The sequence below is a fragment of the Alosa pseudoharengus genome, unplaced genomic scaffold, assembly GCF_046254945.1.
Source record: "Alosa pseudoharengus isolate Yale_2024_CS ecotype anadromous, Long Island Sound unplaced genomic scaffold, YU_APseudo_1.1 YU_APseudo_1.1_scf_23, whole genome shotgun sequence".
In the NCBI taxonomy this organism is placed as follows: Eukaryota; Metazoa; Chordata; class Actinopteri; order Clupeiformes; family Clupeidae; genus Alosa; species Alosa pseudoharengus.
The window spans coordinates 29,750,489-29,775,488 of record NW_027468685.1 but is presented as its reverse complement, the minus strand read 5'-3'; the positions used below and the strand labels follow the sequence as shown (position 1 = coordinate 29,775,488).

Genomic DNA, 25,000 nt, shown 5'->3' with positions numbered 1-25,000 from the left:
CGACAACAAAACCACTAGGGGGAGACATATCCTTAAAAATATCTTCCCTCATGGTAACATCAGCCTGATCCCTCAGAACAGATGACACAGAGATCCTGGAGCAAGTAAGCAAACTTTTCATCAAAATATGTGTTTCCTAAAATGCATTCCATAAAAGAGATGTAAACTTGAACACAGATTAGATGTAACAACCAAGTTATGGGGATCTGATACACACAAGTCATTTCTCCTGAGGTCACAGCATTTGGGCCAGCGACCCCAACGGAGGAAAAGGGGCCTCTCTGACCAGGGGCCTCATGTACAAAGCTTGCGTACGCACAAAAATGCTGCGTACGCAATTTCTCACGCTCACATCCGGATGTACGAAGACTGACTTGAACGTGAGAATGTGCGGTCCTCCACGCAAACTTCATGTCTGGCGTACGCACATTTCCAATGTGTATCGTCAGTTGGCGACACTTAGAGGCAATGCAGCGCAACAACATTAGTTGATCGCGAGCCTTTATTTGCACAGTATATTGTGAAACGTGGGTTATTAAAAATGATAACACTTCGAAAATAGGCCTATGTTTCTAAATTTGGACATGCAACATGCGCAAATTCTACTATGCAACAACCTATCTATGATGACAACTGTAGACTTATTAGAGGATAAGAATTAAAAGGGAATGTGAAACATAGCCTACACAGCCCCGATATTTGGTTACGCGATTGTTGATGACTGGCTTATCAAACATTTCAGATTCTGAAGAGCTTTCCACAAAACCTGTGATAAATGGGGTCGGCTTCACGCATTTGCCCATGCCTTAACATTTGCCGAGTGTTTTCCCTTCATATACCGATAGTTTTCATTTAAAAAGAAATACATATGGGACAGGATCATGCATGTGAATAGATAGGCTGACTAATAAGTGCGAATATAAGATATTTCCCTGATTGACTGCATGGCTACTTTGACTTTCCTTGAGTAAGCATTCGCATTATTGTCACACTTGTGTGCAAATATAGGGATATGATCCAGAAATCGTAATGTGGCGAGGTGGCCTGGATCAACTGAGTTTATTCCATTCGGGTGCACGATGCGTGGTACTTGGACACGATTTATTTAATGATTTTTTAATAAATGCAGTTATGTTGTCATGGTCAAAATGCATTCAACCCAGTTATGCGAACCCTGTCACCTACTTGCAGACTGACCAATAATTCTGCCACGGTCTCAGCCTAGCCACTGCCACGCTCTGCCACTACTGTTTTTGTTTTGTTATTAATTAATTACAGATTATAAAGACATAAGATTCTTGCCATTTCGTCAGATAAGCACTTCTACCCAGTGGCGTAACTATAGTAGGTGCAGCAAGTGCAGTCGCACCAGGGCCCGTGACCTCCCGGGGCCCGTCGCTACCCCCGCCCTGCCTCCTTTTTTTTTTTTTTTTTAGAACTTTAGAGCACGGAGAGTGAAGCGTCACTTTGACGATCTATCGGAAGATGAGCGCTTAACCTATGCAGAGAGTCAAAGTGCAGGTATTTTATGCAACTCTGGACATCATAATCAGTCAGCTCTCCCAAAGATTTGCAAGTATGCGGGAAACTTGTCATGTGTTTGAGTCTTTACGTACGACCCTTCAACTGGCAGGTGATGATGAACTGCTTGAAAAGGCAAGACGTTTGTCAGACCATTATAGCAGGGGCATTGCACCGACATTCCCAACACAACTCCTCTCATTCAGGTCTTGCTTTAAAGCAGAGATTTCACAGATGTCATCTATTTTTCAACTTGCCAAAATGCTGGTGGTAGATTATGACAGTGTAACATCCACATTCGGGGAAGTGTGTAGCCTACTCATGTTGTTTCTGACATTGCCTGTGACTGTGGCAACAGCTAAGCGATCTTTTTCCAAACTCAAATTTATTAAGACCTATACCTAAGGAGCAGCATGGGGCAGGAGAGGCTCCGTGGGTTAGCTATCCTGTCCTGCACAACGAAAGGCTCGTAAGATGGCCTTCTTCTAATGGCCTAATTCACGCATATTGGGGATTGTATGCATATGAATAATTTTATTTGGTTTCTGGACGGTTAAATAAGTTAGGCTACATTAAGTTTTGTTTCTGCGCAGTGCGAGTTTATAAGCAAGCAATCTACGCTTGCAGTTTCAGCAGAGGGTTGAAGAGGCGCATTGAGTGTTCCCATAATTCCATGCGAGTTGATGTTAATGCAGTAATATTAGATTACCCTGGCCTGCAGGCTGTTAATAAAATATTTTTTTTAATGTTTTGACATGTAATGGATATGTAGTCGTGTGTTTTTTATTTGAAATTGTAATCTGTAACTAAACTACTTCGGTGCCTCAGGCCCTTTGCATAAACAATTGAAGTCACCCTTAATGTGTATTGCATGTATCAGAGCTAATTCATCTTGGGCCATAATTCGTTGGTATGGGGCCCGTGTAGCGCTCTCGCACCTGGGCCCACCATTGGCTTGTTACGCCACTGCTTCTACCTCGCATTCGCTGGAAATAAACTTTTTTATTCATTTGATGATGATGATGATGATGATTTCAATTATTAAACTTTGCAAATTGCAACAGGTTTGAGTATGAATGGATCCACAGATGAGTTTTCATTGTTATTGCGGGACAGGCCATTTTGTCTTCGCAGAGTTCTGCGCTCTCGAATGACCTTCTAGTTAGCATATTAAAATGAGTGTGATTAAGGGAGGAGAGAGGGTGGAGTGTAATGCTCGTGCATGTACGCTTAATTTCACGTTAATTAGGATGTACAAAGAAAAGCTGCGTGGAATGCTGCGTACGCACAGTTTCATACATCAGGATTTTTTTGTGCGTACGCTACTTTTCAGGTTTGCGCGTACGCAATGTTTTAGTATGAAATCGACGCAAGTCTTTGTACATGAGGCCCCAGGACAGGACACCTACACAACTAGGCAGGGGTGCTGCTAGAGAGTTTGTCTCCTATACACTAATATAAGACTTCCTCCAAATAATAATAATGTTGGTCTTTATGTTATGTGAGAGACCTGGGGCCTCATTTATAAAGCGTTCTTACGCACAGATTTGATCTTAGACCGTGCGTACGCTCAAATCCATGCCAACGCTCAGATTTATAAAAACCGTCTTTGACGTGGAAAAGTGCTTATCTCCACGTCAGGTTCAAACTTGAAGTACGACCATTTCCTTGTGGTAATGCCGGGGTACTGCAAGTAATCTGAGGTCCAAGTGCGATGCATTTTCAAAATTCCAAGACCAACGATCTCATGTCTTACTTTGCCATATGCATGATCAATATCAGAAGATTTTTAAAGACGTTTTTGGACGCAGCTTAATGTTTCATGGTTTGGCATAAAACTGCTAATGAGAACTATAGCCCACTTAAGAAAGTGAAAAGACGTATACTTATTTCACAATATCTAAAAAAAAAACACCAAGACCTACGATAGAATAGCCTAATTGAAACATTCTTACAGGTGATCTAGTATATTTAGTGTTCTCACCAATCTAATATTGACCATCAAATGTCCTATTACCCTCGTTTAGGAGAGGAAGGCATTCAAAAAGGCATTCGAACAGTTTGATAATGTTGGAGGTTATTGTGCAGTATTGGGAATATAGGATAGTATTTGATCATACAGTTTTGAATGTTAAAAGTGAATAAACGTTTTTGAGAGGTGGATAAACTCTAATAAGAGGTGGGTAGGCCTAAACTCTATTTCTGAAATTTCAGAGGTGGATAAACTGCGTTTACTCGCGTTTAGCCTCCACTACATCCTAATTTGCGCTCATAGGCCTATTCCCAGCTTCGTAACAGAAAGGTAATATTTGACTGTAAGCTATACAATGTAGGCTATAGATATTTTATATCATATATAGCCTACACAACCAAGGGACGGAAGTTATCCTCTGAAAGCAGGATATCTTCATATTTAGTGTTGCGTCAGAGTTGCGTAAAGAGGTGCAGAGCGCGCACCTGTTTGCTTTTTTTGACTGGCAGTGCACAAGATCAGATGACAATACGTGAGTTGAATAATGTAGGATGAAATATAAAGGTAAGCCTAAAGCAAACAATAAAGGACAATGTTTAAGCCATTGGACATTATTGAAAGAAAATGATAGCAAAGATATGCAAAATGAATGAAAAATGACCGGCGAACTAGGCTACTTTTTCAGCAAAAACATAGCCTACCCTAAAAGAAACGTTAAGCCTACATGACATATCACGCTTATAATTTAGTCCTCTGTTTTGTAGGCTAAATCAGCATATTACCCTGGGTCATATTGGAAACGTACAGTAGCCTACTGTACCATAACGTACAGGATTATATAGGCCTAGAGGTCTTTCCTTCATAAGCTAGGCCTACCCATTTTTTTTTCTACAAAGTAGGCCTAGCTTACTTACAAACATACGAAATGTTGATTATTCACATTACTGCAAGCAAAAGGAATGAAAGCGAGCAGAGGACAATGGACATGGATGCATATGATCTCTTTCCAGAAAGCTTTGCTGGAAAAAACATAATTAGGTAAGCTATTCGAACTGACGCATATAGGCTAGTTAACATCAGATGGCAAAGGCTAGGCCTATACAATGTTTTCAATATATATTTTTACATAAGCTACAGCTTTTAGGCCATTGATTTCATTAAAACATATGCTAATGATATTGATGAGGGGGTGTTTACAAGGCGGAGACCTAAAACCATCCGGCTGCGCACAAGTTGACGTTCATTTGTGATTTATAATGGGCACATCTGGAAGGGTGGCGTACGCACGTTTTTTTGTGCGTACGTTCGTTTTCTCTGAATCACACGTACGATCATTTCAGAAATGATCTAAGATCAGATGAAGGATGGTTTCTACGCAACCCTTTTATAAATGAGGCCCCTGGGGCCTCATGTACAAAGACTTGCGTGGATTTCATACTAAAACATTGCGTACGTGCAAACCTGAAAAGTAGCGTATGCACAAAAAAAATCCTGATTTATGAAACTGTGCGTACGCAGCATTCCACGCAGCCTTTCTTTGTACATCCCAATTAACGTGAAATTAAGCGTACATGCACGAGCATTACACTCCACCCTCTCTCCTCCCTCAATCACACTCATTTTAATATGCTAACTAGAAGGCCACTCGAGAGCGCAGACCTCCGCGAAGACAAAATGGCCTATCCCGCAATATTAATAACAATGAAAACTCATTTGTGGATCCATTCATACTCGAACCTGCTCCAAAGTATAATAATTGAAATCATCAAATTAATAAAAAATTTTAAAAAATATCTCCAGCGAATGCGAGGTAGAAGTGTTTATCCGACAAAATGTCAATAATCGTACGTCTTTATCATCTGTAATTAATAACAAAAAAAAATCAGTAGTGGCAGAGCGTAGCAGTGGCTAGCTATAGGGTCAGAGACCGTGGTAGAATTATTGGTCAGTCTGCAAGTAGGTGACAGGGTTCGCATAACTGGGTTTGATGTATTTGAACCATTACAACACAACTGCATTAATTAAAAAAAACATTACATCAATCGTGTCCAAGTAGGCTACCACGCATGGCGCACTCGAGGTGGAATAAACAATTAAGTTGATCCAGGCCACATCGCCACAACATTACGATTTCTGGATCATATCCCTATATTTGCACACAAGTGTGACACAATAATGCGAATGCTTACTCGAGGAAAGTCAAAGTATCCTATGCAGTCAATCACACCAAGGGAAATAGCTTATATCCGCGCTTATTAGTCAGCCTATCTATTCTATCTATATGTGTAGGCTATAGGTTTCACATTCCCTTTTAATTCGTATCCTCTAATAAGTCTACAGTTGTCATCACAGATAGGTTGTTGCATAACTTAGTAGAATTTGAGCATGTTGCATGTCCATTTATATAGAAACATAGGCCTACTTTCGAAGTCATTCGAATCATTTTTAATAATCCACGTTTCACAATATACTGTGCAAATAAAGGCCTATATAGACTCGCGATCAACTAATGTTGTTGCGCTGCATTGCCTCTAAGTGTCGCCAACTGACGATACACATTGGAAATGTGCGTACGCCAGACATGAAGTTTGCGTGGAGGACCGCACATTCTCACGTTCAAGTCAGTCTTCGCACATCCGGATGTGAGCGTGAGAAATTGCGTACGCAGCATTTTTGTGCGTACGCAAGCTTTGTACATGAGGCCCCTGGTCAGTGCAGAGGCCTTAATGGTTCTAACCAGAGCCATATAAAGATACCTTTATACGGCTCTGGTTATACTGTATTATTATTTTTTGTATTATTATTTTATTATTGTTGTTAATATCATTTACTATTTGTAAAGCACTTTGGGTCAACCCTGTTAAATGGACTAGCTTTCCCCTACCTTATGGTGCCCTTGCCCTATAGGAACAACTAATACACTTGGAAGAACTCTCCACTTTCCTGCTGTCCCATGTCTTTAACACAAGTGCATAAATATGAATAGAAAAATATTTACTCTAGGAAGGAAGGAGGTTTTTTGTGCTCCTCTGGTTAATTTCAGAGGTGTGTGTGTGTGTGTGTGTGTGTGCTAAAGACTCAGGAGGTGTAAATCTATCCCTGTGCACCATGGGAAGGAAACCAGGTTGCCATGTCCGAGCAGCATGTTTCAGGTCAGGACAACACGACACCACACACACACACACACACACACACACACACACACACACACCTGAGGGTAAACCTGAGTGCTGAAGGAGATTGTCTGTCGGAAACATGCTCTGGTGCATTTCTGAAACATCTCTGACATAAACACACCATCCATCCCTCTGCTCGTGGGGAACGCATTTCCAAACGTGACAGGAAGCAAAGTGAGAGCTTAACGGAGGACGATCCATCGTGAGAGGACACAAACTCAAGTCCCAGTCCTGACAGGCAGCAGGCTTAGTGTGTTTAAACAGACCCACAAGCAGATGGAGGACCAGACAACGACCAACGACCAGAGAAGAGCAGGGGTTACTGTAGGTCAGGAGAGAGGGGGGGGGGGGGCTAAGAGAGAGAGAGATGAAAGGAGATAGGAGAAAGACTGACAGAATAATAGAAGATAGAGTGGTGAGAGAATGTGGAAAAAAAGAGAATGCAGCTCCTCTCCATTCCACGAGTGTGTACGAACAGAGAGTGGCGGGGTGTGTTCGCCACTGAGAGTAAGCAACCATGCAACCTATTGTCCTTCGCCCACTTTAGCAACCCACCGTTTTTCATGTAGAAGGTCACCCAGAGGTCACTGGACCAGGATGACATTCAGCACACTCAGATGACCTTCACAAAAAAACATATGAACCAAACTCTCTCTCACACACACACACACACACGCACAAACATCCCTAACGGAATTACCCTGCCCAGCAGAGACCAGAAATCGGCATCATATCCTACAGTGAGGCGCTCATATGCTCAACACAACATTTAGTCCAACCACATATGAAAATATTATCAATCAGAGTAAGGAAATAGCCACATCCCCCTAGCGCAGAACAATGGGCCTGGTTCTAGTCATGGGCCTGCAGCTCCTCGTTAGTTGCCATAGAAATGGTGTCCCAGTATGCGAGGGGAGTCGGACGTGCCAGATCTATCCACAACAGGAAGTGGGAGGCTGATTGGATTCTGTGTGACCCCCCACACTTCCTCTTCCTCTGCTGGGAGAGAAGGGGAAGTGAAAAGTGTCTGTGGGCGGCTTAAGGACACAAATCATCATTAAAGCCACCCTCAACAAGATTTGCTCTCTGGGTCCCCCTGCTGTTGAGAAGTAGCCTGGCTAACGTCAGACCTCATCTCATTGAGATAAGGTCTGGGAACTAGACATTCATTAGGCGTGTTCGTCTTTATGCAGATCTGTGCAGATCTGACTTGATGTGATGCATTTTCTCGTATTTGAAACGTGGTTTACGAATGCCCAGAGCCGTTGATTGGGCTTCGAATGTCTATCAAATGCGTCTGTGCGTAGCTCATAACAGCTTCGGTGTGTCGTCATCGTCTTGCTGTCCCCCCTCCGTTCTGTGATTGGTTCCTTCGTTAAGGGGGAAAACGAAGTCCATAGAATCCAGGCTGCCTAGCAGCGTGAATAAAATCGCGCGTAAGGCAGCATGGGAAAACCCAGGCTAGTTGAGAAGTACAATAATAAACAAACTAAATATGCGTCTTTTGCAACAAAGTTGAACATAACTCCGATATAATATAGAGGGAATGCACCAAAACCAGTCTGTAGAAAAAGAAAAAGCATAGCTGCTCTTTTGCATTTTGATTTCAGAAGGGGTGGTGCAGTTTCCTACACAAAATTAGAAAGTTGCCTACAGAGGGCCACTCAGACAATAACAGAAGTGCCATTAGTCATGTTTTGAGGTTATGACATTAGAATCTTTGTGGAAATGTTAAAGGCACCCTTTGCAGTTTTGGCAATTTCTTCGCTGTTTTCTCGCTGTTTCTCTGCAGAGCTCCCCCTACAGCTTCAGAGTATACATTTTACAACACTCCTTGCTTGTTAATGTGGTAAGTCTGTTGATAATGTATGCCTGTTGATGTGGTAAACCTGTTTGATGTGGTAAGCCTGTTGATAATGTAGGCCTGTTGATAGTGTAGGCGTTTAGGTGATAATGCATTTTCATGTGTAAGGACTCCAGTTTAATAGAAGTCACTGAAGGAGGTGGTGAGCATGCAGCGATGAGGGTTAAAATATTGTTGATGATGTGGTAAGCCTGTGGATCATGAAGGCCTGTTGATGTGGTAAGCCTGTGGATGATGTGGGCCTTTAGATGAGTTATCCCTTATAATGTAACCTCAAGCTTCTGTTAGCACAACACAACACTTCACACTGCATCGTAAACGCCGATAACTTACAACAGATCTAGACCATCCCTTATCCAGGCTGGCACTTTGGACCCCCTTATGTAACTACCCTTGTCTCACTTTGCTTTTTTTCCTGGTCAGTTTGTGAGTTTCTAAAAGACACACTACACACAGAGTGAAACAGAGAGAGAGAGAGAGAGCGAGACAAGGGCTTGATGAAAACTCATTTATTATTCAGTGATGATCAAAAGCTCCTTGTGCGTCTGTCTGCTTTTGTCCTTCAAAGCATCCCAGAGCTGCGATCATCTTGTGCAATCTCAACACCTCAAAAGCTTCCCATACGGGAGCTCAGTAAGACCTGAAGGCTCAGAGAAAAGAAAAAAATAATAATTCAAAAGAAAAGAAACTATTCATAATCCTTCCATTTCATTAAGTAAGTAAGTTTGGCACGCTTCATAAACAAGTCTCTGATATATAGATTTTATATATGCGTTGATATATCATTTCTGTTTAAATAGATTTCTTCTTGAGCATCTCTCTCGGGCTGCAGGAGCATTCTCTTGGCGCTCCAGCGGCAGCCTGGCAGTCTGTATTGCACACGGAAGCAGGAATCTGAAAAGGCAATCTTGGTGCTTTTTCCACATTAATCTCAAACTCCTTCGTCTTAGTTCACCCCACAATCAGTCCATACAAGGAAGCTATTCCACAGGGAGAAGTGTGTGTGTGTGTGTGTGTGTGTGTGTGTGTTGTGGGTGATTTGAGAGGATTGGGCAGCAAAAACAAAACCTAAAAAAGAGTCACTATGAAATGACTCCAAGGGTCTCCATTGGCCAGAGCCGTCTCCTATGGCAACCCTCGGGCTGGCCCATCACCGCTCATGTTTGGGCATGGTGTCGCCCCTGTCCACACTGGCGATCCCATTCCCATGGCGACCGGGCTCCTTGGGGATGATATCGACAAAGAACTCGGCGACCACGGGGCAGTGGTCCGACGCCACACCCCCCCACGACCAGTTGTCAGGGATCCAGGGGTTGGTCAGGCCCTCGCGTACCACACAGCAGTGACCTGTGAAACACACACACACACACACACACAACATTTCATAACATTTCATAAAAGTCCAGATCCAAGATCATGAACATACAACACAAAACTCTCTCTCTCACTATATCTCTCACATACACACACTCGGGCCTCTCTCCTCTCTGTCACACACACACACACACCTCACTGCCTCTCTTACTTAAGTAAACTCACTTCTCTCTCTCCTCCTCATAAACATAGCCTACACACACTCACACTCGTATGCACACATGTATGCACACACATATAGAAATACAAACACACACACACACACACACACACACACACACACACACACACACACACACACACACACACACACACACACACACACACACACACACACACAGACCTGTGTAGATCTTCTTTAGGGTGCGGCTGAGCCAGATATTGTCGAGGCAGAGTGATCCTCGGGGGCTGCTGGTGCTAATGTTGGTGTAGAGGGAGGGGGGCACCAGGGGGGTCAGTCTCTCCTTCCGCAGCGCCTCCACAGCCTGCCCGTCACTGCCCAACCCAAAGTCCCCCAGCACCAGAACCTCCTTCTCTCCTGCAGGACAGGACAGGACAGGACAGAGAGGTCAAAGGTCAAATAATGAGGCCTTATGAAGATACCGCTCACAGATACTGTATCTGTAGTGCAACACTGAAGACACACAGAGATGCAGAGCGGAGGCTCATGAGTTCAAGCACTATCCTGTGTGTGTGTGTGTGTGTGTGTGTGTGTGTGTGTGTGTGTGTGTTGGGTGGAGAGGTATGAATGAATAGCAGATACATCTCTACACAACACAACACAACACACTGGTTTACCTTTGAGTGTCTCCTGAATTTTTCCTGAGAGGGGAGGAGCTTTATGTCCATTAGAGGTTTGGCTCCGCCCATTCTGCCCAATCAGCTCACCTGGGGCTTGCACGTGCACATTAACAAGTGTCAGTTCTGACGAGCCGACCTACGGGGTGAGAACAGAAAGTAACATTTCAGGGGAGTCTTTTAGGGGACATTTAGTAAAGCTAATCACACAGGTGGTGGAGAAACAAACTGGCATCTTTCTACAACTACTCTGACAACTGAACCAGGCCAATGGGCTTCACAAACCTACTGCTCTAACAAGACGTTATTCACAGAGACGACTCTTTTTGGGCCGCATCCTTGGCCCTGGCGATTAGTCTGTACGTTGGCTTGGTGGTTAGTAGGTAAGATGCCTTTGTCACTGTTGCTTCTTGCTAAAGGTCAGTTTATAGTTCAGGCAACAAGTGTCGCTTGACAAAATATGATGTAAAAGAGACAAAATTTGACAATGAAAGCCTACAGGTCCTTAACATCTGCACAGATCCACTTTTGCTATTCTTGTTCTTACTGTCTAACCATTGAGCTGTTTAATTGTTTTGATTAATGGTTAACTAATTTTCTTCCTGCTAAGGTTCCTGAACTTACATAGAAGCGTCCGAGGTAGGGCAGACAGTGCCCATGCTTCCCGTTGCCATTGGTGACGGGGTTTTCCAGGATGGCGGCCTCTTTCAGCTCGATCCCACAGGAGCTGTCCCAGAGGAAGCCAGAGTAGTGCGCCCCCTAGAGGCAGAAAGAGATAAGACAGGCCCGGCTCATTCAATCAAGACCAGGAACCAACAAATGAGACCAGCAGCACCAGAACAAAATACCTGTCCTTCTGTACGCACACAAACACACACACATAGCAAATATTTAACACACACATGCATACACACTCACTCACATCACTCAAACACACACTAACTAAACACACAGGCAAGTATGCATATTCAAAAACACACTCTCTCTCTCACACACACACACACTGGTTGGCTTCAACTACAGGCTACAGGATCATTTGCATCTCTGAGATAAGACAGCCATGCTTGGCTATTCAGTCACTAATAAGTTTAGATTTTTTGCCTGTCTGAGCGAGCTGCCTTACAGAGAGAGAGAGAAAGAGAGAGAGAGAGAGAAAGTATAAGTATAAGTGTATTATATATACTCTTTTGATCCCGTAAGGGAAATTTGGTCTCTGCATTTATCCCAATCCGTGAATTAGTGAAACACACACAGCACACAGTGTACACACAGTGAGGTGAAGCACACACTAATCCTGGTGCAGTGAGCTGCCTGCATCAACAGCGGCGCTCGGGGAGCAGTGAGGGGTTAGATGCCTTGCTCACTTCAGCTGTGCCTACTGGTCGGGGTTCAAACCGGCAACCCTCCGGTTACAGGTCCGAAGTGCTAACCAGTAGGCCACGGCTGCCCCGTGAGAGAGAGAGAGAGAGACAGACAGGAGAGTCAGAGAGAGAGGAAATTCAGTATTTCATCATTAAGGATCATATGCTGCCTATGTGGACCCTGTGTGTGTGTGTGTGTGTGTGTGTGTGCGAGAGAGAGACGTGCTCTGATCTTGATGGCCTAGTTTGATACCCACAGGAGCGCCTGTCTGTTTGATAAGAAAGGGCATAGGACAGGGCCGTGCTGATAACTCCTGTCAAAACAACACTCACCTTACCTGCTGTGTGTGTGTGTGTGTGTGTGTGTGTGTGTGTGTGTGTGTGTGTGTGCGTGTATTTAACTCTGTCAGTTGTATTGTCAGTCCATCAAGGTCTGTTCATTGTGTAACCTGTTGACATTTTAGATTTGGGAAATGCCACATAAGTTAGATTTGGTGTGCAGGTGTGTGCACTGACAAATACTGCCATAGAGAATGCTTTCATTATGATGGGGGCCAATCCAAAAACACATCCACACTAGGGCTGGGATAAACGATTATTTTTTAAACGATTAATCTAGCGATTATTTTTTCGATGCATCGATTAATCTAACGATTCATTTTTTCAGTCCGATTCGATTTCGATTCGATTATCGATTATCTCCCCATTAATTCACTAATAGCAACTTTTACATGTTTATTTACATATCTGAATAAAAAAACATGAATTCTTTAACATTGCAATGTATGTTTATTGCTCTTAAGATTCCAAAATAAAACACTATATACAAGTTCAAAGTAATGCATTCTTAGTCAGAGGTAGCATTCAATAAAGTTCAGTAGTGTATGTCTAATTGAGTGGCTGTCATTTTAAGACGTTCGTGTGGGAATCCTTGCAATTAACATTAACACAGTTAAAAGGCTGCTGATGTGTGGATGCAATTCATAACGTAGCAGCTAGTTAGTTCAAATAACGGTTCGTACTTCTCCTTTGGACAAGCACTTTTCCAATTACATCGGGATTTTGCAAACATTCAGAGTCAATAAAATGAGCCCTGCATGAGTAACGAATACAAGCAGCTGCAAGTAAGCATGCTAAACTTGACATCCAAACAGTATTCTAACGTTAGCTTTGAGATACTGCTTGGTTGCATACTGTAACTTAACTTAGTTTAGTCTCCTCAATGTACTATGTTGTGATAAGACCTTAGCAGAGTTTACTTTAACTTTAATGCAGCAGTTTTGAACAAATTTGCGCAGCATGGTCACGATGCTAAGCGGATTTAATAGCAATTTAGCACACTGTGTTCTATGCAGTGCTTCTATGTGGCAACAACAATCCTTCAACAATCGTGAATATTTTGTTAAATGTGCAGAGGAGGAGCAGCGGGCTCGTTACGAGAGAGAGCGGGCGGGGCGAGGAAAGTCTGTGTGAGTAAAAAGTGAAGCTCAATGAAATTATTTTATCTTATCTTTAATTTAAATTGTAGGCCTACAACATAGAACATCAATGTGTGGTGGCCGGTTTTGATTTCGTGGTGCCCAGCCACAGATTAGTCAACGTATGGAAAACACTGAAGGTGTAAAATTAAAAATATTTAGCAGCACACGTTATGCTTGACGAATCGACGCTCATATTTTGCGTCGACGTATTTTTTGCGTCGACGTCATCGATTACGTCGACGCGTTGTCCCAGCCCTAATCCACACGTATGCTCACACACATGCATACAACCTGAGCACACACTGCAGACACACACACACACACACACACACACACAAACGCACGTGCGCACGCTCATATTTGTATGGGTGTTCACATTTGAATATGTGCCTATTCCTGTGTGTGTGTGTGTGTGTGTGTGTGTGTGTGTGTGTGTGTGTGTGTTTAAGTGCATGTCTTATCTCTGGCAGAGCTTCCTCACTCATCATCTGCTCCTGCTGCTTGATTGGTCAATTCAGTTGTTATCTAGGCTGTGTGTAGGGTGACCACCTGCTAATAAGCCCAAGGGGGGACAAGGGGTATGTTTCTGAGGGACAATGTGGGACACTGCCTGGCGCAGCGGTGCCCCCACCTCACGGGCAGACTCACTGATAGTGGTTTACCCATTTCTAGCACATACCACCTTACATGGTATATTAATAATGCCCTATTCCCCTAAACATGTGTAATTTCTGATGTATGCTCATGAATAGGCCAACCAATGTGTATTGTTTTAATAAATAATCATAATTGAACATTCAATGAATTGACAGATGCACTTCCACTTACGATTTACTTTAGCTATTTAATTTAATTTATTTTTTATTACAATTTATTCACTTTAAATAAATTATAATGTAAAATTGTAGGATTAACAGGGACCAACAGGAATTGTAGTTGCTCAACACAGGAGCAGTTGAAAAAAAAGTCTTAACTCCAGAGGTTCACGGAACGAGAAGGGGGAGGAAGGATGGTGAACTTGCTAGTAAAGTAAAGGCATGCGCAGGGGGAAAAAACTGTTCAGTGTTCTGGGTAACGTTAATGTTCGCTGTAATGTATGATAAAGCCACATTTAGGTTTGACTTCCTCCGCATTTACGTTGTTGTATGGAATAAAATAACACTGTATTTGTAAATAACAGACTTTATTTTGTTGTAGCCTATATGTGCTTTGGGGATATTTCAGCCACCACTTGGCCTAACGTAGGCTACCGCAGTGGATAACTAACGTTAACGTTAACACTTTCAAATATGGCTAATGAAATCTCTGATAACAGATCAATCCACAGCAATTGAACCTGATACATTTTAGTAGCTCATAAACTTCAACATAGTGCCAGTTAGAACTAAGCTAAGATGGAACTTACGTTCAACTGGTGCAACCGGCTGCAGGATATAGAGCAACCAATTTTTTTTGAGCAAGCATTGATTATGCGTGACACAATCTCAATTTGCGGGACGCATGAATTGGGATTCAAATGCTGTGCGCGCACGCGCTATGCGGGACGGGTGGTCACCCTAGCTGTGTGTGTGTGTGTGTGTATGAGAGGGTATAAGTCTGTCTGACTGGTTCAACAGGCTGTATATATATATGTGTGTGGTGTGTGTGTGCACCTCATCTGCTATCACACATGACCTCTGACCTCCAGTTAGACTGTGCCCATATAACTCCTGGGCTGTGACGTGTGACCTTTTGACCTTTGCCTTATCGGTTCTTATGGGGGAGACTCAGTTTGGTTTATGGGGCGCCAGCCCTCTTTAGCCTGCACTCTCACAGTCAAGGGAACGTCTGTCAGAGGATGAGGGAGGGCAAAAAAGCTTTGGTGTGTTTGTGTGTGTGTGTGAGTGTGTGAGTGTGTGTGTGTGCGTGTGTGTGTGTGCGTGGGTGCGTGTGTGTGTGTGCATATGTGTGTGTGTGTCTGTGTGTGTGTATTCTAACCTTTGAGGACTGTCCAGTTGGCGTGTCGGACACACAGCACTTCCACAAACCCCGAGGTTCCCTCCACTTCTTCACCGTAGAGAGGATGGGCTGATTCAGCTCTCCACAGAACTGACAGAGAGAGAGAGAGAGAGAGAGAGAGAGAGAGGATAAGGGAGAGGGAGAGAGAGAGAGAGAGAGAGAAGGAGAGAGGGAGAGAGGCCATAATAATCAGTCATGTAATTCTGTTTATTATATGAGTACTAGAGTATGTTGTGTTTGTGCGTCTCCATCTCATAGAGCATGTTGAGGGTGATGGTGCAGTCATGCTGGGAGTCTTCTTCAGTTGGACTGATACAGAGCGATAGGGAGAAAGGACATGACATCACTGACATGTTGCTACTTGCTACACACAAACAGATAAGAAACAGTGGTTGACATTTGTTTGTTTTTGCTTAATTGCCACCCACTCACACACACACACACCCAGTGGTTGACATTTGTTTGTTTTTGCTTAATTGCCACCCACTCACACACACACACACACACACACACACACACACACGCCCTCTGATCACAGCAGAGGAGAACATTGTCACTGTCACAGTCAGGTTCCTCAAAGTTTTCAGTAGAGAATTCCTCATACACTTCAGTAAGAGGCGCATAGAACCCTAAAAGGTTCTCCAGAGTAGAACCCAAAGCCAAATCCTTCAGCCCTCCTGCTGACTACACACAGACCCATTCTGACCTTCTGGGCTCCACCCCTGCACCCCACCCAGCCCTCCCCTCCAGCCCCCAGCTCAGCTTGTCCAGATGCCAGCGCCACCCAACACCCTGACCCTGGAACTGGGCAAACATTTAGCATAGCAAGGGGTGCTCCACGCCTTCACAACCCCCCCCCCCCCCCCCACACACACACACACATACGTACAGAGGAGAGATATCCATAAGGTGTGTGCGGGTGTGTGCATTTGTGCTAAGAATATGCAGCTTGCTGATTCTGGCATTGCTGACGTTGGAGGTACCTTTAGCATTCCAAAGCTCATGCCAATGTCCGCATACCCATGCTGCCCCCCCACCCCCAACACACACGTACACACACACCACACACACACACACACACACACAACACACACAACACACACACACACACACAACACACACACAACACACACCACACACAAGGCTGAGTGACCTGAGCTGAAACCGGAGTTGGCCACAGCAGACACTCCACACCATATGTGCCACCCATGCTGCGTTCCCTACACACATATGTGGCAACATCAGCGGTCAGTTTCACTAGCCTGTCCCTTCAGCCCTCAGATCACAAGGCTAACGGAACCAGGTCATTATGTGCTATTGCAGATGCCACTTACTCTTATTCATTTGTAATGACTAATTGAGGTTTTAGATACTGCAGTGTTATGTAACGCTTTCACATTTGCGTCATATGACATGGGATGTAACATCATGCCATCTGTCTACACTAGGGTCACTTAGAAATGTCCATTCCAGTCCACTACCACAGGACAGAGTATACTAATATAGGACAGGATATGACAACAGGACATAGTATACTAAGATAGGACAGGATATGACAACAGGAAAGAGTTGATGACAAGACAGGAGAGAAGTGAGAGTAGACCAGACACTGTGCACTCAAGGGTAGAGGAAGAGAGAGACGAGAGAGAGAGAGGGAGAGAACTGGTACTGAAGCTAACTAAGTCAATAACAACAACTAATACACATCAAGCTCAGTCCAGGTCTGTTTTCCAAACATCAATTAGAGTCAATGAAATAATGAATCAAGCAAAAGAAGAATATTTAAAACATTGGACAAACCAAATTACCACCCAAAGTAGAATGAATTGCTATCTGACCCTAAAAAGAGAATATGAATTGGCAGAGTATTTCATCTCTGTCAGAGATACAAAGCAGAGGCAAACCCTGACCAAGTCCAGGCTCAGTGACCACAATCTAGCAGTAGAAACAGGCAGACACAGGAAAACCTGGCTTCCAAGAGAACAAAGAATATGTGGTCACTGCCAGGCAGAGATGGTTGAGACAGAGGAGCACTTCTTTCTACACTGTGAAAAATATGAAAACATTAGACGGGCTTTCTTCCCTAAATTCCAAAGAGATATCCCACATTTTCAAGACTGGGACAATAATGAAAAAATGATGAGCACTCTAGCAGCACAATTTATTTTGAAATGTGAGGATCTGAGGGACTTAACCTGAAACATGTAAATACACATCACACACACACAAACACATGCGCACACACACACACACACACACACACACACACACACACACACACACACACACACACACACACACAAATGCTATTATTTATTCTATGTTCACATGTTATACCCGCATTGCTGTATGTCTATTTTCTTTCTTTTGTTATTCTACTGTGTTATCTGTAACACTGGCTTTGGCAACACTGTATCCAAACAGTCATGCTAATAAAGCTCCTTTGAATTTCAGAGAGAGAGAGAGAGAATAGCCAGAGAGAGAGAGAGAGAGAATAGCCAGACTCAATCTCAGGGACTATACATATACACAAGTGAAAAGTGAAAAGTGAAAACGCCATTTAAGATACAAAAGGTAAAGGAATGACCTGGATTTGGTTCCTAAGAGAACAGCAAGCACTGGTGGGTGTTAGCAGAGAGAGAGAGAGGGAGAGAGAGAGGGAGAGAGAGAGACATTAGGCAGAGAGAGAGAGAGAAAGAGGGAGAAAAAGACACAAGACACAAGCTCAAGTTAAGGGAGAGGGAGAGAAGGAGGAGGAGGACATAGAAAAGGGAGAAGGAAGGAGAGAAAGGAGTGATGAAAATGGTATAAAAGAAAGCAGACAGAGAGAGAAAGGGATGAATATATGCATATTCTATTACTGACAGAGTATATTGTATTTTTCTATCCACTATATTTTATTTTGTTTGTTCTCTGTTTATTGTTCTGTTGTGATATGCAGTATGCTGTGAGAAGAGAATTGTGTAGTCTACACATAGACTCTTAGATGCTTTATTCCCTATGTGCCTCAAACTTGTGGTTCTATTTCTCATACTAATAAAGCATTTCTTTTCATTTGAATTTGAGAAAAAAAAGCAAAAGAGAGAGAGAGAGAGAGAAAGAGAGAGAGAGAGAGCAAACAGACAGAGACAGAAAGTCCTGAATGAGGCTGCTGGTCAGTCTGTCTCCAGTGTGGCCCTGGTGTCCCCTAATGCTGTTTCAGAGACGACTGGTCATCAGTCTGCAGGCCAGCAGGGCAAACAGCACTCACCTCACCTGCACTCTGACCGATTGCCTGATGCGGTGTGTTTGTGTGTGTGTGTGTGTGTGTTTGTGTGTGTGTGTGTGTGTGTGTGTGTGTGTATTTAATCCAGTTATCAATGTGTATGAAGAAAGAAAGGCAGCTTTACACTGTTACATCACATGCGTTGTGACTCCACTGAAGTGTGAGTGTGTGTGTGTGTGTGTGTGTGTGTGTGTGTGTGTGTGTGTGTGTGTGTGTGTGTCTGCCAAGAATGGATTACTGAACGGGCCTACCAGGGCTCAGGAGACCCTGAAGCTCAAGCGTGAAGTCACTACTACGTTCTCCTCCCCTGATATCTGAATGGGGCCTCTCAGTCAAATAACACAGATCACACTATGTGTGAAAATCATGCTTTGTAATTGCCATCTTTTTTCACAGCAAGATGCCTCAAATTTGTTGATGGTTATGTCATATTTGTAAGCCTCAATCTGTTCATTTCTTTCCACAAAACTCGCCAGAAGTCATAATTTAAGGGGTTATTTGTCCATTTTTTCTTCAGGGTGTGGTGGGGGTGGTTAATATCTACAGGCCATAAACCCACTTGACTAGTGTGCTTCTGCTTTTCCGGGGATTGTGTGTGTGTGCTGACTGTGTCTACTTCAGTATGAGATGAGTGTGTGACATTCCTCATCTCTCTCATGCTACAGCACACAGCTCCCCGGCAGGCAACATTTGAAACTGGATCACACAGGATGCCTTTTTCTCACATTTACAATGTTAGCATGACGAGCTAACGCGCCGCGCCTGTCAGCAGCAAAACCGCATGCCATATGCCCCCAGTGCTGACCTCTGCTCTTTCCAAACCAACATTTTCCATTCACTCCCTCCCTAATGCAGTCTCTCTCTCTCTGTCTCCCTCTATCCCTCCATATTTCCTTTGGTTTCTCTCTATATCCCTCTTTCTATATCCCTCCTATCTATGCATGGCCATATCTCCCTGACAGGCAACAGTGTGCGGTGAGTAGCGTGCGCGAGCTAAAGCCATTATGTGGCTGGACTGGGAATACTATCAAAGGAAGAGGAGAGACACAAGGCCAGCGTTCCCAGTGCCAATTCAGTGGTTTCCAGTCTCTTTTCCAGTGAGCCTTGCTTTAGCAGTGGGAAGTACGAGGACCATGTGAGGTTATTTCCCTCCTTCTGATGCAGTCTCTCTATCTCTCCATCTCTCCCTCTTTCTCCTTTTCTCTTTCTATTCTACCCTTTTTCTAAGTGGCTAGTAAGAATTCTGTCATCTTTCTTGGAAAATGCTCCCAAGTCGATACACACACCCCTCCCCCCATCCCCACTGCTTCTTCTGAATCCTGTTTTAGCGTGGGTGACTAAAAGGGAAGAAATCTCTTTTCCGTCTCTTAGTCATCTCACTGTGACGCCGCTTTTGACTGCCGCTCGTCCGTACGATGCCTGTTTTCCATAAAGCAATGCCGGTTGTCAGGGAAGGTCCTCCTCCCGTATTATTTGGTTTAAAAACAGCATCGTGCAACAGACGAGTCCATGTGTCTGTTTGACTGACTTCCGTTTGGGTCCAACACTCAAGCCTCCGATCCCATTCTCACACACTCTCTCACAATAGCCCAGATCACATTGGAACTGATTCAATCAGTTACAAGTGAATTTGAAGAGCCAAGTGAATGTGAAGGTTGTGATTGACGAGGCCCAAACGTGCTCTCTCTCATCGCCTGCGTACTTCAAGTGACAGAGGGAGCAGAGCACATGCCTCTGGGCTAGTATGGCTGCATGTTATGCTATGATTATATGTTTTGGACAGAGAACATGCCATTCTATCTGATGAAAACATTCTTTCATTGCATTCTTTCTTTCTTTCTTGCAATATGAATGGTTTATACGGATTAAGATTTAATCAGTGTTGTGCAGTTTCTCTCTATCAACTTTTCATGATCAGTTGTTTGGCAGAATTTGCAGTACAATGCGATGCACAACAGTGTCATGGCGTAAATGTGTGTGGCATTTGATTTGCGTGGACCGGTCCAGTACACTGCGTGACTCAACGTGGGTGTTACTAAAGGTTACACAGGAATCTCCTGCCCCGACGTTTCCATGGTTACAGCAGGGGTAAACAAACAAAGTGCCTCTCACCACAAACATACACGCTGACTGATGAGTGTGCTGCGATAGAGGAAACTGTGTGTGCGTGTGTGTGCGTGTGTGTGTGTCTGTGTCTGTTGTCTCTGTGTGTGTGTGTGTGTGTGTGTGTGTGTGTGTGTGTGTGTGTCTGTGTGTACTTGTATGTGTGTGTGTGTGTGTGTGTGTGTGTGTGTGTGTTGCAGGGGAGCAGTCGTACAGCAGACTGTCTGAGCAATGAGTGACAGGTCAGCTGAAGAGCTGGACGAGAGGGCCCAGTCAACTGTACTGACCAGACGGAAGACTGGCGGTCTGGGACCAGGACGATAGCCGCAATAAGCGGTTAACATGCTTGCACACCGCACTGGGTTAATGCTGACATTCTTAAACTTCAGTTCTGGGGGACCCCCATAAAAACATTGCTCATGTCTCGTGAGTCGTGACCCCTCTCTCTTCTCTCCAGCCGGTGAGATGTAGTTTCACTTGTGATGTGCTGTGAGTAGGTATTGGTGGCAGAGGCAGAACATGTCTTCTCTCATAGGTAGGCCATGTTGAGACCAGAGTCCGGAGTCTGGAATCAGTGGCTTTCATGCGTCCACATAGATGGCTTAATGCACACCACAGCAACCGACGGGATGGCAGCAGCCTAAAGGCTAGTGTTGCTTTAGAGTCAAGTGATGCTTAGAGTGATGCTTAGAGTCAAGACAAATGGTGGTATTTTGGTATTGGCACACGCACACGCACACACACACACACACACACACACACACAGAGAGAGAGAGAGAGAGAGAGAGAGAGAGAGACACACACACACACACACAAAAGCATTACTTCTCAAGACGCCCAAGTGAATAAAAGCGCTCAGCACTTTCCCAGTGTCTGAGTGATGGGTAATGTTGACAAACAGCAGCACTGAGGACAGCTCCTGGCTCAACAACACAGAGCAGTCGCATAGTCACTACTGGGAGAGCACAAGCTTCAGTCCTGGATAGGGTTGCAAAATTTCGGGAATTTTCAAAGTTGGAAACTTTCCATGGGAATTAACGGGAATATATGGAAATTAATAGGAATAAACGGGAAATAATGGAAATAAACTGGGAATTTTTAATATGGCAAGTTAGTCTATAACAGGGAACTTAAATGTAGTGGGCAGAACCCCATCTTGCAGCATAATACTAGTTAAAACAACCTGATTTAATGCAATTTCAGTCAAATTTCTACCCTGCACATACGTCAATCCCATGCACACAGCAATCAGCATAGGCTACTAGACATAAAGGAAACCTATGGTGTGTTCATGTGCATGGGGTAAATAAATTCCCAGTGAAAATGTCATCTCATGTGGGAATAACTGATGTGAAACTGGGGGAAGTTTGCAAACAGAGTTGTATGGGTTATGGGCTTGTCGTCACTTTTGTCCTCATTCAAATGGGTGTACGTCATTTTGCGCAAACTGTAATGGGACGATTAATCTGTCTGATTAAGCTTGACAATTTATATATAACTTAAATAATCTATAAGGTTTGGTTAGGGTGGTATGTTGTGTCATTGTATTTTTTAATTTTTTTTTTACCATTTTCTGGGATTTTAACTGAACAAACTGATAGTCAGTTAATGTTCCAACCAATCGAATTTTGTTGTTGAGTGGCGTGGTTTATCTTGGGCAGTTCAGTGGTTTCAGTGTTGCTAGCTTAACACGCTAGTAAAACATAGGCGGAGAATGGGATTCCCGCTAACATGGTAGCTAGCTTTGTATGCTAAGCTAAGCGAAAATACGAACAAACAAATCATATTGCTTATTACGAAACAAAATGTTAATGTTTGTATATGAAACAGTATGAATTACCAACAATTCCAAGTTAATTCCCATAAATTCCCATAATTTCCTTTAATTCCATGAAAGTTTCCAATTTGGAATATTCCCAATATTCCCCAGCTTAACTTCCCATGGAAAGTGTCCGGTAAGTTTCCGGAAATTTACTGGAAATTTTCCGCCCCTTAGCAACCCTAGTCCTGGAGCAGAGCTGCTCTCCAAGAACTTTCTCCACACCTCGGAGGAGTCCAGGCAGGTGTGTGTGTGTGTGTGTGTGATAGAGTGTGCGTGTGTGTGTGTGTGTGTGTGTGTGTGTGTGTGTGAGAGAGAGAGTGTGTGTGTGTGTGAGTGTGTGTGTGTGTGTGTGTGAGAGAGAGAGAGAGAGTGAGTGAGAGAGTGAATGAGTGCATGTGTGTGTGTGCGTGCAGGGGAGTTCTCAGAGGCACATGAGAGAAGAGGACTGGTTATCTCCAAGGATATCAGTGAAGTGTGCTGCTGCATCTTGTCTGCCCCGTGCCGGACAGAAGCCCTTGAGCACATCACCTCTCTACCAGGGCCCCTGCACTCACTACTCCCTCCCCAGGGCCCAGACCTGCTGGCCTTTGGCGGCCATTCAGCGGCTGCGGTTTCCCAGCTCAGAGGGGCTTTGCAGTCTCTGATGGGAAACTGTGCAGGCATGGGGGGGGGGGGGGATGATTGCAGTACCACTGGGGAGCTGGGAGCCGTTCACACACACACACACACACACACACACACACACACACACACACACACTCACTCACTCACTCACTCACACACTCACTCACACACACACACACACACACACACACTCACTCACTCACTCACACACTCACTCACTCACTCACACACTCACACACTCACTCACACACTCACACACACACAGAGAAGATGAGTGTGAGTGTGAGTCATTCACTGACTGTACTGCAGAACACTGGGACATGGGATAGGATGCGACACAGGGGGGAGGAGAGAAGAGGAGAGAGGAAGGGCACAGAGAGAGAGGACACGGAGAAGGAGAGAAAAAGAGGGCGCAGAGAGAGAGAGGGAGCAGGGAGACAGAGAGAGAGAGAAAGGTAGTGTCGAGAGAGAGGGAGGGAAAGAAAGAGTGAATGAATGAATGAATGAGCTGAAGGAGAGGATGATGGGAAGAGAGATGTGGAGTAAAGGAGGGGGATCACAGCAGGGAGATGGCCAGGGGACATCCAGAGGAGGAACTCTCACAGATAGATGAGGAACAGTGTGAGCATTCATGCTCTGTGTGTGTGTGTGTGTGTGTGTGTGTGTGTGTGTGTGTACATATGTGTGATGACAGGACAGGAGGAGAGGAGAGGAGAAGAACAGAGGAGAGGGGAGGAGAGGAGAGGAGAGAAGGAGAGAGGAGGAGGGGTGCTGTGATGACCTTGAGAGCAGAGGAGAGGAGAGGAGAGGAGAAGAGAAAAGAGGAGATTGGAGGAGAGGAGAGGAGGGGGGAGAGGAGATTGGAGGAGAGGATGTGATGTGATGAGGCTGTGATGATGACCTTGAGAGCAGAGCAGAGGAGAGGAAGACAGTAGAGCACAGGAGAGGAGCAGTTAGGAGGAGAGGAGCAGTTAGGAGGAGAGCACAGCAGGAGCAGTTAGGAGGAGAGGACAGGAGGAGCAGTTAGGAGGAGAGGAGCAGTTAGGAGGAGAGGACAGGAGGAGCAGTTAGGAGGAGAGGAGCAGTTAGGAGGAGAGCACAGCAGGAGCAGTTAGGAGGAGAGGAGCAGTTAGGAGGAGAGCACAGCAGGAGCAGTTAGGAGGAGAGGAGCAGTTAGGAGGAGAGGAGCAGTTAGGAGGAGAGGACAGGAGGAGCAGTTAGGAGGAGAGGAGCAGTTAGGAGGAGAGCACAGCAGGAGCAGTTAGGAGGAGAGGAGCAGTTAGGAGGAGAGGACAGCAGGAGCAGTTAGGAGGAGAGCACAGCAGGAGCAGTTAGGAGGAGAGGAGCAGTTAGGAGGAGAGGAGCAGTTAGGAGGAGAGGACAGGAGGAGCAGTTAGGAGGAGAGGAGCAGTTAGGAGGAGAGGACAGGAGGAGCAGTTAGGAGGAGAGGAGCAGTTAGGAGGAGAGGACAGGAGGAGCAGTTAGGAGGAGAGGATCAGTTAGGAGGAGAGCACAGCAGGAGCAGTTAGGAGGAGAGGACAGGAGGAGCAGTTAGGAGGAGATGAGCAGTTAGGAGGAGAGGACAGGAGGAGCAGTTAGGAGGAGAGGAGCAGTTAGGAGGAGAGGACAGCAGGAGCAGTT

General features: G+C 44.6%; 1 protein-coding gene across 1 annotated transcript in view; it reads right to left on the bottom strand.

The window, feature by feature from the left end:
• Positions 1-9,033: 9,033 nt before the first annotated feature.
• Positions 9,034-25,000, bottom strand: part of eepd1 (endonuclease/exonuclease/phosphatase family domain containing 1) — a 33,370-nt gene continuing 17,403 nt past the window's right edge. Inside the window, exons 3-7 of the mRNA XM_076302264.1 lie at positions 15,525-15,635; positions 11,330-11,464; positions 10,706-10,844; positions 10,251-10,445; positions 9,034-9,880 (exon numbers count right to left, since the gene is read on the bottom strand). Of these exons, the coding sequence (XP_076158379.1) occupies positions 9,684-9,880; positions 10,251-10,445; positions 10,706-10,844; positions 11,330-11,464; positions 15,525-15,635 (777 nt within the window). The 3' untranslated portion in view covers positions 9,034-9,683. The remainder of the gene's footprint in view (positions 9,881-10,250; positions 10,446-10,705; positions 10,845-11,329; positions 11,465-15,524; positions 15,636-25,000) is intronic.